The following is a 14,850-nucleotide window of genomic DNA, read 5'->3' as shown; positions in this document are numbered from 1 at the left end:
GTTGAGGGTATAATTGTAATAGATACATGTTTTGTTTGTTTGCATTTCACCTTTGAATACTATAATATACTTTTTTTTTTAATGTTTATAATTTTATTGTACAATTTGTGTTATAATTTGCAATTCCTTATATATATTTAATATATTGTGTAATTTGTTATATGATCTTATAGCTTTTTTTATTCATTATGATATTTTACATAATATAATTTATAATTTATATTTTCTTAAGATTGAAAGATGTCTAAAAAAAAATCTATTAACTTATTTTTCAAGTGAAAAGAGATAAATGATAAAAGAACACCATTTATTTTTAGTGTTAAAAATGTTATTAAATAACCTACAACGTCAACTATAGAACAATATATCCAACCACCTCCTTCCACATCTATGTAGATTGAACAAGAAGTTAACATTGACACTTTTATTATTTAAAATTAATAAATATGAACATAGCTAGCTTGATGTTAAAATATTTATGTTATGTTAGATTTTATTTTTCTTCAATTATAATATATGCTTTGGGATATTGATCTCCTTACTTAAAAATCCTACTCTGCCCCTACTCGACTGGTCGAGTTATAATTTTTGATTGACATAACCTCAAAATAATGTTGTTTTGGACTTAAAAAAATTAATTTTTTAATTTTTAAATCACTTACAATTCAATCTCTCAAATATAACTCCCTTGATCCTTCAATTACGATTTACAACAACTTAATCCCTCAATTTTTAATTTATTTATAATTCAGTCCTCATTTTTTATTTTTTTAAAAAATTATCCTTATTAAATAAGAAAAATATATTTAATGTTTATATTTTGTTTTAAAATATCTTCTTATTCTTTGAAGATTTAAACTAACATAAAAAAAAATTAATAAAAATTAAAAAATTGAATCATAAACTGAGTAAAAAATTAAGAGACTAAATTATTAATGAATTAAAATTTAAAAGAATGAATTGCAGTAACTCTTAAAAATTGAGTTATAAATCATTAATAATTGAAGGATTAAGGGATTAATTTTTATAAAAATAAAATAAAAATGTCTGAAAAAACCTCACTACCTTTACGTCAACGACGAGTCACTGTGAAACGCTTTGGTCCTTGCCGTTAATGCTCGACGCTTATCTCTCTATGACGCTGTCTCTAATAAAACCTTTGCTCTTCGTCGTCAACTTCGAGTGTCGCCGTCCGGCTTGATTGAAGCTTAAACTCCACGTCGTCGTCGAGTCTGCAAGGTTGTTTCCGTTGGCTTGCTGCTTCTCGCTGTCTGCACTTCGTCTTCCAAGTTTGTTTTCATCATCTTACTGCTTCGCCTTCAATCTGAAACGGTGGAGGGAGACTCACAAGACTCCATGGCTTCTGAATTTTTAGGCCAGAAGAGTCACGGGATGAAAAAAGGACACGTTTTTTTTTTTAATTATTTACAAGGCCAAGGTAAAATCGTAGAGACTAAAATTTAGTCTTATCTATAAAATTATGAAGTTTTTACAATTGTACGATGATATATTAAAAATTATAATATTAAAGATATTCTACAAAAGTCAATAAGTTAAAAAATCAGCACACCTATTTACTTATTTATGAACGTGGTCAAAAATAATCATTTAATCTCTTATAACAAAATTTTTGATTTTTTTAATAGTATTAGGATAAAAATAACTTTCAAAGTAAGTGTGATTAATAAGTGATAATGCCTTCATCAAATTAAAATAAATATTAACTTTTAATTATTTTATATTTCAGTAAAGACTTAGTTCATCAAAATTTTTTATAAATTTTGTACTTGATTAATATTTGAGATAAATTTTTTTAATCATCTCTTATGATCAGATATCTTCACATGCTGCAGCACGTTTGATGTTCAAAGATCAAAGGACACGTTTTCGAAGTGAAAAGGTGGGCCTTGGATTTAACAAAATCTAACATTTTATTTTATTTTGTTTTGGTTACTTGTAATGGGTTTTAGTTCTCTTTTCCATTTCCTGCACATCAGTTTTTGCTACTTCCCCACGCAAAGTCTGAAAGGCTGCTGCACGAAAGCCAATTGTTAGAGGTCTAGGCCAGAGATTTGATTAAAAAAATATTATATTTATATATTATTTATTGCACATATTATGATCTTTAAATATGTACTTTTTATATATATATTCCCAACCAATCAATATATAATAATTTTTTAAAAAATTTTATTCGATTAAAAATATAAATATTAAATAATTTTTAAAATTTAAATTCATTTGTAATTAATATTATTTTATTTATTATTATTTTTAAAAATCATACATTAAAATTTTAATTATTATATCAAAATTTTTATATAAAATATTTATAAAAATATAAAAAAAAGACATGAATTTTTAAGAATTAAATTTCAATTAATATTATTTATAAATTATAAATAATTAATTATAATTTATATATGATATTTAAAAAATATATTTTAAGTAGATATATCATTTATTTATGATTAATTTGTCTCTAATTTAATTTTTATTGAATGACTAACTCTTAAATTAATATTTTAATTTGTTTAATAATCAGTTCAATTTTCACTGCCTGGGAACGATTTACCACAAAGGCCATCCCCTTATACAAACAAAGTGTGACATGCCTAAACTAGCTGGCAAATAACAGAAATGTGATACTGACATATTAAAAAGAAAATCAACAGGAAAAACAAACGTGTCCCAAAACACTCGTATAAATAATTAAGGTTAAAATGTATAACAAATTTTTAAATTTTGAAACAGTTATATATAATCATACTCACATCTAAAAATTTAAAATTATCCCTCCTCATTTTTAATTTTATTTTTTAAAACTCTCTATTATTAATTATGTTATTTTTTATGAGGATTAAAATGTTATTCAACTAAAAAATATTATTAAATAAAAATATTATATTGTATAACTATTTATAATAATTTTTTTATATTTTTTTAGATAATTGAGGCATTGATGACAAAAAAAATATTATTATTATTGCATAAAAATTTTAAATATTTATGTTTATATTAATTTTATTCATGTTTTTTATTATTAATGGTGCATGATTTTATTATTTTAAAAGATAAATTTTTATTTATTTTTTATATTAGATTAATGCAATACATATGACTAAAATTTATCTAATATTTAAATATTTAAATCTTATTGTGTAAAATCATTATTATCAATGGTAATTTTATGAATATTTCATGAATACTTTTGATATTTTTGTTTTAATAACTGCATATCTTACGATTTGAATTTAAGATTGCATGATAAACTAATTCAACCTTATCAATCCTTTAAATCAAGTACCTCTCGGGATTTTTTTTTTGTGAAAGATATTTTTTATTCTTTAATTAATCATCCTTTAACCTTATCCATTTTCGCTGTCTATCTTGATGGTGCAAGTGGACTTAGCCTAATCATACTTCACCAGCACAGTCACATTTTTTCTTTATCACATATGACTTCCATCTGATTCCTTTACCAGCAGTGAAAATTAAATGAACTATTTAAAAATGAACATAAATTTGACATTAAATCATTATTTTGTTGTGGGGTTTAATTTAAACTATTTATTTTATTCAATATTTTCAATAAATTCAGCTTCTTAATTTTTCCCCATACAATTTCAAATTACCGGGTGCATTTTTCAACTCATGTATTTCTCAACTCACTTGTATATCCATAATTAAAAAATTAATATAATAATAATAATAATAAATATTAAGAAAAATAAAAAAACAATTAATTTTTACAAAAAAAAAAAAAACTTCATGTAAAGCCTAACCTGAATAGCTTAAACAGGATCAATTGGCTTTCAATAATAATAATAAGTGATTCGTGGGTGTTTCCATGGGCGTGAGGTGCCTCATTTTCCAAGTCATAGTCTTTGGGTTTAATTGTTAGAAAATGAAAAAAGCTTAGAGAAGACACAAGTCTTCATTTAATTAGCTTGCATGTGCCCTTAGTTGTCTGGGAAAGATACACATTTTGCCACACATCAACATTCATACTTGGTGTTCTATATTCTTTTATTTTTATTTTTATTGCCAACATCTAAATTTTCCATTTTAATAAAATAATGCATAGAAATTGATGTTCTACATTGATATTCGTGTTCCATATCCATGTTCTATGATACAAAATACGTTTAGAGAGAGAGAGAGAGAGAGAGAGAATGGGTTTCATAATAAAATATGAAAAGTTTGAATCTCACACGATTACATTTCCGCTCTAGGGAAAGGTCCCTGTAGATGTCTCATTACTTTGTTTACAGATTTTATAAAATGTGATTTATTATTTAGATATTTTATAAAATATGGTTTTCTTTATTTTTAATTTTATTGGTTTGAAAATTTAAACAAATATAATTATATATTTCACAAATGTTTCTTTTAAAGTAATTTTTTTATTAAAAAACTGGAAAAAAATTATTATAAATGAATTTGTTAAATCTTATATTTTTTTTGTTCTTTTCTCATTTTCTGTAATTTTTTGAATCATTACCTGTAATTTTTGAGTCTTTTTCTTTTAAATTTAGGTTTTTTTTATCATTTTCTGATTAATTAAAATTAAAGTTAACTTTTGATATTGACATGAGTTAGATTACATTCATTTTTAAAAGTTGGAAAAAAATATCATACAAAAGATGAGTTTAAAATTTCAGACACTCTTTAGTTTATAGTTTAGGAGTCAATTTGCTTATTTATTCAATAATAATTAATAATTTATAAAATTTATAGAAAATTATATAATTATTAAATTATAAATTATTAACTTGTTTTTTAAATTTCATATCATGCCAAAAAGAAAATGTCCATAAGAATACTCGTGTGAATGAAGGAATACGACTAGCTGGTTCTACAAAACCAAATGCTCTGTCGTAACACACAAACATCACCTCTCTGAAAAGTCCACATGTAACCCCCACCTCCTTTAATCCACATTAATCCTCCTTAATTTTTTTTAAACAGAATTTAATCTTCCTTAATTAAATTAACTTAATTCCATATAACTAAATATAATTTATTATTATTATTATCATTAAACACAAATAAAAATATTATTTCATATTTTAAATATTGCTTTTTATTTCAGTCCCCTGCCCTTTATCAGAGACGCGTTATGATCATATCCCGTTCCCTATTGGTTCTACAAAAACCAGCAAAGACCATCAGCATCTCTTGTAAGAAATTAATTTCCAAAGCTGTTAATTTTATTTTTTAATCACGTGAAATTATAAATTAAAAATATTCAGATTATCAACAAAATATTAAAAGTATTAAAAATGGGACTTAAAAATAGACATAAAGTCAGTCAGAAAGGGAGGGAGCCTCCTCCTTTCTTCCTTCAAAGCCATCACCAAACCAAACACATGGATTTGTCTTTCTCTGTACTTTTAAAACCTCTCTCCTCTTCTTCTTCTTTCTTTCTATCTCCTTGAAGCTTTCTTCAGTGCCCATCACATTTTAGATCCCTTCTCTTAATTGTCAATAGATATTTTCGTTACGAGAAGAAAAGTCTATTTATTTCTCAAAACGATTTTCTTCATATCTTCTCGTTCAAGATTTCTCATCCCTAAGGGAAAATAAAACAGCCATTGATAGATCATCCATCATCAGCCGCAAACCGACTCAGTCCAATAATTATAAACAAGAAAACCTCCTTCTAAAGTCTCTGAGATTCTTGCTTTTCTGATAACAGAATTCAAGAATTTTCATTCCTTTTCAGATACCCAGAAAAAGCATGAAGACGTCGTCAAATTCGCAATACTCGACATGCTCTGTTTCCAAACTTTTCCACCCGCAATTCCAAATCCTCCATTTTCTATCCTACTTTCTCCTGTTAGGCTGCGGAATAACTCTGGGAATCGTCCTAAGTTTCTATATCAAAGGTTGTAACTTCAGCCTGCAACTCACTCGTCTCGCAGTCTCTGAAATTCAATCACCTCCACAAAAGATTACACCAACACCAAGGCTTGAAATTTCTGGCGACACTCACGTGGGGTTGAAGAGCTATTTAAAGCCACCACCTGTGATGCACGACATGGATGATGAAGAGCTTCTATGGAGAGCTTCAATGGCGCCGAAGATCAAAGAGTATCCTTTCAATCGAACTCCTAAGGTGGCGTTCATGTTCCTGACGAGAGGTCCTGTGTTTCTAGCTCCGTTTTGGGAAGAGTTTTTCAAAGGCCATGAGAAGTATTACACAATTTACGTGCATTCGAATCCTTCTTACAATGGATCAGACCCTGAAAGTCCAGTGTTCCATGGTCGCAGAATTCCCAGTAAGGTTAGTTTGTTGTTCTGTTCCTTCCTTGCTCTGTTCGTTTATTTCAGAATTACTTAACCTGACTGGACTGTGAATAGGATTGATGAATCAATATTAGCTTTTGCTTCTTTAGAACAAATCAAGGGGTTTATATTTTTTACAGCATCATAATTATCTAAGTAATGTAATTTAGATGAAGAGTAGGGTCATTGCTTAATTAACAGAGAAGGCAGAGATGAAACAGAGCAAAATGGAAGGAGAGGGAGACATATGATTGTTTCATATGGAGAGCCTTTGAGTTGATTTTGGAGCAGTAAACAAGTGTTGGGTGTAAATTCATTCTGCTCCCCTTTCTTGACTTTCCTTTTCATTTTAATTTATATTTTTTAAAAAAAATAAATGATGGGCTTGTATTTTATATGAAATCCTTTTTTTTTTAACAAAATATGAAATCCTTCTTTTAATATAGTTTTTTTCATGAAATTTGAAATAAATTACATTACATAACTTGAGGAAAAATTTTATGTCTGTGCCTGGTTGAAAGGAAGGAAAGATTAAAAAAAAAATTGAAAGAGAAATGAGGTTAAAAGTTCTTAATTAATTTTTTAAACTTTTAATTAACATTTTCTCTTTATTAAATTTTATAATCCTACTCATTGAATTTTAAAAAATTGAAGTTACTACAATCTCCCTTCCCCTTCCATTCTCCACCATCCAAACAGGTCTTAGAGATTATAATTTATAAAACTAAAAAAAATTAAATTTTTATTTTTTAGAATCAAAATTTAATATAATTAAACAATCATGGAAATAAGTTATTATTAAAATTGTTTAACTTTATAGATTGATATTCCTGATCAAAGTATATGTTTTAGGCTTGTCATTATTCACAATTAAAATATTTTATTTTTCATATTTACAAGGTTGAATTATATATATATTTTTAAAATGATTCTGATAATTTATTTGATGCCCAAAACGCAGGAAGTGGAATGGGGAAGCGTGAACATGATCGAAGCGGAGCGTCGTTTACTAGCAAACGCGCTGCTCGACGTCTGGAACCAACGTTTCGTTCTGTTATCGGAATCCTGCATCCCACTCTTCAACTTCTCCACCGTCTACTCCTACCTCCTCAACTCCTCCTTCAGCCACGTCATGTCCTACGACGACCCCTCCCCGGTGGGCCGCGGCCGCTACAGGCCCCGCATGCTCCCTCTAGTCACCGTCGACAAGTGGCGGAAGGGCTCGCAGTGGTTCGAAATGGACCGTGAGCTCGCCCTCAGCGTCGTCTCCGACACGACCTACTTCCCGGTGTTCCAGGAATACTGTAAGCAGTCGTGTTACGCCGACGAACACTACCTGCCGACGTTCGTGAGCATGGAACACGGGGACAAGAACTCGAACCGGTCGTTGACGTGGGTGGACTGGTCAAAGGGTGGGCCCCATCCTGCGAGATTGACGAGGCTCGATGTCACCATCGAATTGCTGAAGACTCTGAGGAACACGACGTGCGAGTATAATGGCGTGGAGGATAGTAATGTGTGTTACCTGTTTGCGAGGAAGTTCTTGCCTGGCACGTTAATTAGACTTCTCAGATTTGGTCCCAAGGTTATGCAATTCTAATGAGGTTTAGAGTTACTACAGCTAACTTTATATTTATTTACAGAAGAAGCTTCGCAATTGTATATCAAACTTATGTATAAGGCCAATGTTTCATTTTTTATTCCTGAAAAAACGTAATCTTTTATCGTTATAGTTTCATCGAATTGTAATTTTAGTCTCTATAATTTTTTTTAACATTCTTAATTTCTATAATTTTAAAAAAATTGAGTGACATTTATTTTTCAGATCTTTATAGTTTTTTTTTGATAATTTTAATCTCTACACAAGGGCTGAAAACACTAAAAAAAATAATAGGAATTAAAAGCAAAATTTGATAAAATTATAAAGATCAAATATTATGTCTTTCTTTTATTCTTTCACATATTGCATAAGTTTGGAACCCATATATAGTAACTGATATGTCGTTAATAGCTCTATTTGAAGAAAATATCCCAGATTCAAGGTTTCCAAAATCGATCTAGTATTTGGCAATTTAGTAATTAGTGATGTATTTATAAGCATTTAGTAGCTTCTTTACGTTTTAAAAGACATGAAATACATTGCCATAGTTGCCAAAGCGTACAGAGATGTGTGTCGTGTTATGGGTGTGTACTTCCTCCGTTGACATGTATAAAAGAAAATATAAGTATTACACATTTTAAAAACATCAATTAACTATAATAATTACATTTGAAAATAAAAAATAGACAAAAACACTCTTATATTTAATTAAAATAAGATTGTATTAATTATGTTTTGTAAATAAAAATTATAAATTTATGAAAAATAATTTTAAAAGTTGTAATAAATGTTTATTGAATTATGAAATTTTGTTAAATACAAAAAAAATAATAATAAGTAATAGTTTCTTTTTTTTTACCTTTTTATACACAAGATAAAACCGAGTCCAAGCCTCCGTAAGATCTAAGTTGAATAATGTTTTTCCACAGTTGACGAGTGATCTCTCAGTCTCAGTCTCTATGGACATAGATAATGTCTTACAGTCCTCGCCGGCAACGAGAGCAGGTATCATCAATGCAAAGAGCCCACATTTTCCTCGCCCAACATTTGTAATTAAAACTGCCCCATAAGGTAAGCCATAAGAAAAAAAGCAACAAGTACTTCTTTTATTTTAAATTATAAAATATTTTTAAAAAAATTTATATATTAATAGACCTCATTAAATATACTTAACAACTTTATCTTTTTAAAATAAAAATATAAGCTTTTAAAAATATCCATCATTTAACATATTAAAAAAAGAGATAAAAATTAATTATAGAAAGAGAAAAGATAATATTAGAATTGATGCATTTATTAAAATTTTAATATACTCAAAGTGTCTTATATTTTGAGATAAAAAAACTCCTTCAAAAGTGTCATATAATTTGGGACGGAAGTAATAATAGTTTCTTTCATATATATAAAAATAGAGGGTATATGTAATTGTTATTTTCATTTTCCAAGTGGTAACAACTGACAACAACAACAATTTATTACATGACTTGTTTATTTTTAGGAAAAACATAACTTTATGTTTCTATACTTTGCTCGCATTTTGCTGTAAGTTTTTACGCTTTTTTTTTCTGTTTTAGATTTTTATACTTTTATTTTTTGATATTTTAAATCTCTATACTTTATTCATAGAGGGACTAGAACACTTAAAAACAAAAATATAAAGCCCTAAAACATAAAAAAAAAAAGTGTAGAAACTTATAACAAAATATAAACAAAGTGTAAAAATTTAAAATTATGTTTTCTCTTTATTTTATAAAGAAAAAGGCGAGAGCCTAGAATTGATATTTAAAGATTAGATCAATCAATTAAAATAAACAAACAATTCCAATGCTACACAATGGTCGTTGGCAAAAAATAATACTACATAATGGTTTAATTATAACTAAATCATCATTAAATATTTCTTAAATATATATATATATATATATATAATGATTTCAAATCGATAGTAATACATAAGATGCGATGCAAAGCCAAAAATCATATTTGAAATAAATACAAGAAATAATACACACACACATATGTATTTATATAACAATAAATCTATATAAATTTTCTATAAAGCCAAATAAATAAGAGGAATCTCTATCACAAAATAACAAACTTTTTATTCCCAAAAAAAAAAAACAAATAAAGGCAGTTTTGATGACCACCAGGCCCTTGGATCAATTGCGGTCAAAGATTGTTTTAGCTTAACGAGTAGTCTCAATTTGAATCTCTAGAAAAGTATTAGTGTTAAAATTCTATTGTAAAGCTTGCCACTCAATGTTAGATTCAAATTAATTTGGTCCTGTTAAATCCTTTTAGTTTGACGTGGAGCAGGCCAATTGGATGCGCCCACAATAAAATAAAGAAAAAAAAAGACAGCTTGATGGATTGAGAAGGGATAAGAGAGAATATTTACTACTTCACATTCATGAAAACCCAAATATGTAGTAAATCACAAATGACAAACCTCATGTAATCACATGACATAACATGCACACATCCAATCATACGATGTCAAGAGGCAGCTCACTAAAAATTGAAGAGACGAATTTGGTCAGTGATTTCATCTGGCAGCCCCCGTGTCACAAATTACTAATTAGACCAGCAAAAAGAGATATTTCAAATTTCTTTTTATTAATTAATTAATTATTTTTCTCCCAGTTAACAAGTTGCATTTGAATGTGTCTCTCTCACCCCCTCTCTCCACCCCACATTTTCCTGGTCAAAAACGGCATTTCAAAGAAGTCAAGCTCAAGAACACCAATCTACAACATGCTAATTGATTCATGATTGAACTAAATTTAATGATTCAATGAATATATATATATATATATATCATCCAACCCAGTCAACACCTTTTAGAAATAAATACCTTTCCTATTAAATTTCAATCCCCACCACCAGATTAACGAAACATATTCTATTCTACATGCCACAGTTACTGACTCGCTCCGCCGGCGTCTTCCGACAAGGATGGTGACTCGGACACTGAGTCAGACGCGTCATGGTGACCCGGCGACATCTCGACCCCACGGATGTCCTCAATCATCCTCACTACGTGGCTCATCCTGGGCCGTTGATCCGGTGCGGCTGCACAGCAAGACATTGCGATCTGAAGCAGGCCAACCATCTCCTCCTCAATATCCTTGTACCTCATCAGCTCTATATCGAACACCTCAGCAGTCCATTCTTCTCTCACCACTGACTGGACCCACCTGGGCAGGTCCACGGCCCCACCTCCTCCGGGCCCACCCGCATCCCCAACAGAGGGCCACTTCCCTGTGAGAAGCTCCAGCAGCAGAACGCCGAAGGAGTACACGTCGGACTTCTGCGTGTTTTTCCGACCGTCCAGTGCTTCCGGAGCACGATAGCCGTTGGATTTTGCAGCTGACGCTGACGTGGCAGGGGTTGCGAATACGGAGAGCCCGAAGTCTGCCACGCGTGCGTTCCCATCCTGGTCAATGAGGATGTTAGTGGATTTGATGTTACCGTGGGTGAGCTTAAGGGCCTTGCACGAGCCGTGAATAAACGCCAGGCCTCGACCCACTCCGGCAGCCATCTTGAGCCTCGTAGTCCAATCCAGTGGGGTTCTTCCGGGTCCTCGGTTTCCTGTCGGATATATACAAACCAAGTCACCCATTAATTTGTCTAGAATTACGCATTTGTCACTATTTTGGATCAAAGCACGCAGTACCAATATCAGTTCAAGGGCCCCACTTAAGCACTTTCTTGACGGAAAAAAACAAAAGGCAAAGTGGGAAGATAAAGACAATTGCTTTGTATTTTTTTTTTCCCCCCCTTAAAACGGCTGTGTGAAAAGCTTAAAAATATAGTGGTACAGTGATCCCAATCTTCTGCACATTGTAACAGTTCATTTGTTTGCAATATCTAGAAATTCTATAGTCTATTATAAAGTTAAAGAAATGAAAGAGGAAGAATCTCCTGATTTTCTGAATTCTGAAATTTGCATTTGTATTTGTACTATAAAAAGAAGAATACATCCATGGACCATGATGAACACATGATGGGCCCCACCCGTCCAGCTAGTTTGACACAGATACACTACATGAAGCCATGAAGGTATTGGACCATTGGGCATTGGGTAATTCCCGTTTGGCTGGCTACTTGGAAAAACCACAGAAATCAGAAACTATCGGATTGACTTTTTCTACAGAAATGTAGTATTTTATCAACATGGTCCAACCTAGCACAGTGTACAGTCTGTAAAGTAATAGTGTAACGATCAAAATTCCCAGATGGTTATATACAATCTAACAGTTCCTTTGTCTGCAAATTCCCAGAAATTGTAAGGAAGCAGAAGAACAACCATCTGCATCAGTCCTGATATCGTAACCCTCTATGCGTAATTAGGACCCACACAGTAAAGCACTCTTGAATTGTAAATTATAAATTAATGTAATGTTATAGTAACCACTTCTTTATCAGCTAAATAGAATAGGAGATTTCATGAAAGAACGTACCATGAAGGAGCCAAAACAAGCTACCATTGGTCATGTAATCATAGACCAGTAATCTCTCGTCTCGAGCGTAATAGTAAGCTCTCAAGCTTACAATATTTGGATGTCTTAACCTTCCCAGGACTTCCATGTGCTGTTCGAACTCTTTCTTCCCATTAATCTGAGCGTCCTTGAGCCTCTTCACGGCGACGACATTGCCGTCATCGAGAACAGCTTTATAGGCTGTCCCAAACCCACCTTTCCCCAACATTTCTGCTGAAGCTCGAAGCAAGTCTTCAAGTTCAAACTTCTTCATCCCTTCGAAGAACACCATTTGACCTCTTTCGAATCCGGGCTGGGATGATGGGTATGGGCTTGATGAGTACAAGATCTTCTCGCTTTCTAGAAGTTTCGACATGTTTTTCTCTTTCAATTTGGTGGAATAGTTTTGCCAGAAACAGCAGTACAGAAGAAGGGACACCACCGCCAGAACCAAAATGTCGCCGACTATAATGGCAATTAGAAGTATCGGACTCATCTTCGAAGCTCCGTTATGATGGTGACTGTTGTTGGGTGATGTTCCGGGGGCTGCATTGTTCGCTGGCGTTGAAGTTGAGGGATTGCTTCGGGGCATTAATGGCGATGCATTGTTGGCTCCCACAGATCCGGGTTTAATCGGTACGGCATAACTGTCCTTGCATTTGACCAATGGAGCTCCGCACAAGGATGGGTTTTGAGCAAACGATGATTCAGGGAAACCCGAGACTGGTTTGGGTATTTCGCCGGAGAAGCGGTTACCAGAGACATTGAAGTCCTGCAGATTGGAGAGGTTCAGAGTGGGAATGTGACCGGAGAACTGGTTGTCATTGAGACGGAGGGAGAGAAGGTGAGTCAGATTGTTGACCGTCGTCGGAATGTTCCCGGTCAAGTTGTTGTGAGACAGATCAAGGCGATACAAGCGGAGAAGCGAAGTAACCGTCACCGGAAACACACCGGAGAACTCATTGTGAGAAAGAAACAAAAGCTTCAGGGCTGTGAAATTAGACAGACTCGGAATGGGACCGGATAAGCGGTTTCGCTTCAGGCTCAGAACTCGAAGCTGAGTCAGAGAAGTTAACGGCTCGATGGAGCCATGGAGGTCAAGGTTTTCAAGAACGAGTCGCGAAACTCGATTCTTAAGGCACGAGACAAAGGCCCAGGTACAGGGATGGGTGGTGGAGTTCCAAGATGTGAGCTTGTTGTGCGTATCAGAAGCGGCTTTGAACGCCAAGAGGGCTTCTAAATCTTGGTTTACGGACGCTTCAGAAGGGAGAAGCGAATAAGAAGCAAAGAAGAAGAAAAGAAGAAGGAAACACGTAGAAGGAGGTGCGAGAATACCGCCATTGCTGCAGTTACAGAAGCAGAACAATGGAGGGGGAAGAAGGAGCGAGAGGAGCAAGGGAGTGAGAGAGACGAGGCCTTGTTTTTTGGAAACTGCAAAACAAAGAGCAATTAATGTGAGAATGAAGGGTCTAAAACGGCGACATAAGTCAAAGTTATGAGTACTAAATTACTAATAATTTTTTTTTTCCTTTGGAGAATGTGTTTTACATTAAATTAAATATTATCAAAGCTTGGCAGCTGCGGGAGGGAAGGAGAGGGAAGGGAACTGGGGAAGGGAGGCACAGAAATTCTGCCAAAAAGATTTGCAGAGAACAGGAACAGAAGGTGGAATGTTTTGTATTTGCATTTTGCAGGGAAGATGGAAACACCCAATTTTTAATTAAAATCAATTAATTATTTTTAAAATTAGTAAATTACACATTAACTTGGTCTTTCCATATCTACCTTATTTATTGGGGGTTTAAATTAAAAAAATATTATTAATTACACTTCTAATTAAGAATATTATTAAACATTTGAGAAAATATAAATTTGGGTTCCTGCACTTTTTAAGCATTTTGTTATAGATTTTTATATTTTTTTTCAATATTTTAAATCCCTATATTTTTATTTTTTAATATTCTAAGTCCCTCTAAGGTCTCTATACTTATTCATTTAGGGACATGAAACTTGAAAAATAAAAGTGTAGGGACCTAAAATATAAAAAAATATATAGAGACCTATAAAAAACACAAGCAAAGTGTAAAAATCCAAAGTTGTGTTTTTCCTAAAAAAATTATTAATTATTTTTTAAAAAATCTAAAATGATTTATATTTTTAACATAATATTTAAAAATTTATTTGTAGATCGGGTGCATTATATCATTTGTGGTTTATTCAGTTAAAATATTTCAAGTAATCTAAATAAAATATTGTGTGATATTTTTTAATTAATTTTATTTTTATAACAGAATACATATTTAATTTTTTCCTTTTAGCCCTCCATTATCATTACTGTTAGAATTAATTTATATTAAATACCTTGTAAATATTATGTTTTTATTGAATAGATTACAAACAACGTGGTACACTTGAATTATTTAAATATTTTTCTAATCAGTTGAGGGAGTAGCAATAACTAATTTTTTTAGGTTT

At 31.7% G+C, this 14,850-nt stretch overlaps 2 protein-coding genes across 2 annotated transcripts; one reads left to right on the top strand and one right to left on the bottom strand.

Moving 5' to 3' along the window:
- Window positions 1–5,358: 5,358 nt before the first annotated feature.
- On the top strand, window positions 5,359–8,040 carry LOC129311944 (glycosyltransferase BC10-like). The gene is made up of 2 exons (XM_054954455.1): window positions 5,359–6,289; window positions 7,253–8,040. The coding sequence occupies exons 1-2, from the start codon at window positions 5,744–5,746 to the stop codon at window positions 7,889–7,891; spliced, it is 1,185 nt and encodes a 394-aa protein (XP_054810430.1). The 5' UTR covers window positions 5,359–5,743; the 3' UTR covers window positions 7,892–8,040.
- Window positions 8,041–10,666: 2,626 nt separating this feature from the next.
- Window positions 10,667–14,062, bottom strand: LOC129310816 (probable leucine-rich repeat receptor-like protein kinase At1g68400). Its single transcript, XM_054952730.1, has 3 exons — window positions 13,999–14,062; window positions 12,358–13,806; window positions 10,667–11,485 (listed from the first exon to the last, which is right to left on the bottom strand). The coding sequence occupies exons 1-3, from the start codon at window positions 14,060–14,062 to the stop codon at window positions 10,815–10,817; spliced, it is 2,184 nt and encodes a 727-aa protein (XP_054808705.1). The 3' UTR covers window positions 10,667–10,814.
- Window positions 14,063–14,850: the final 788 nt, after the last annotated feature.

This window comes from Prosopis cineraria, unplaced genomic scaffold (assembly GCF_029017545.1).
Source record: "Prosopis cineraria cultivar Desert tree isolate PC_DT_omini unplaced genomic scaffold, ASM2901754v1 PC5, whole genome shotgun sequence".
NCBI classification, from domain to species: Eukaryota; Viridiplantae; Streptophyta; class Magnoliopsida; order Fabales; family Fabaceae; genus Prosopis; species Prosopis cineraria.
The sequence above is the reverse complement of the archived record's forward strand: the minus strand, read 5'-3'. Positions and strand labels throughout refer to the sequence as shown.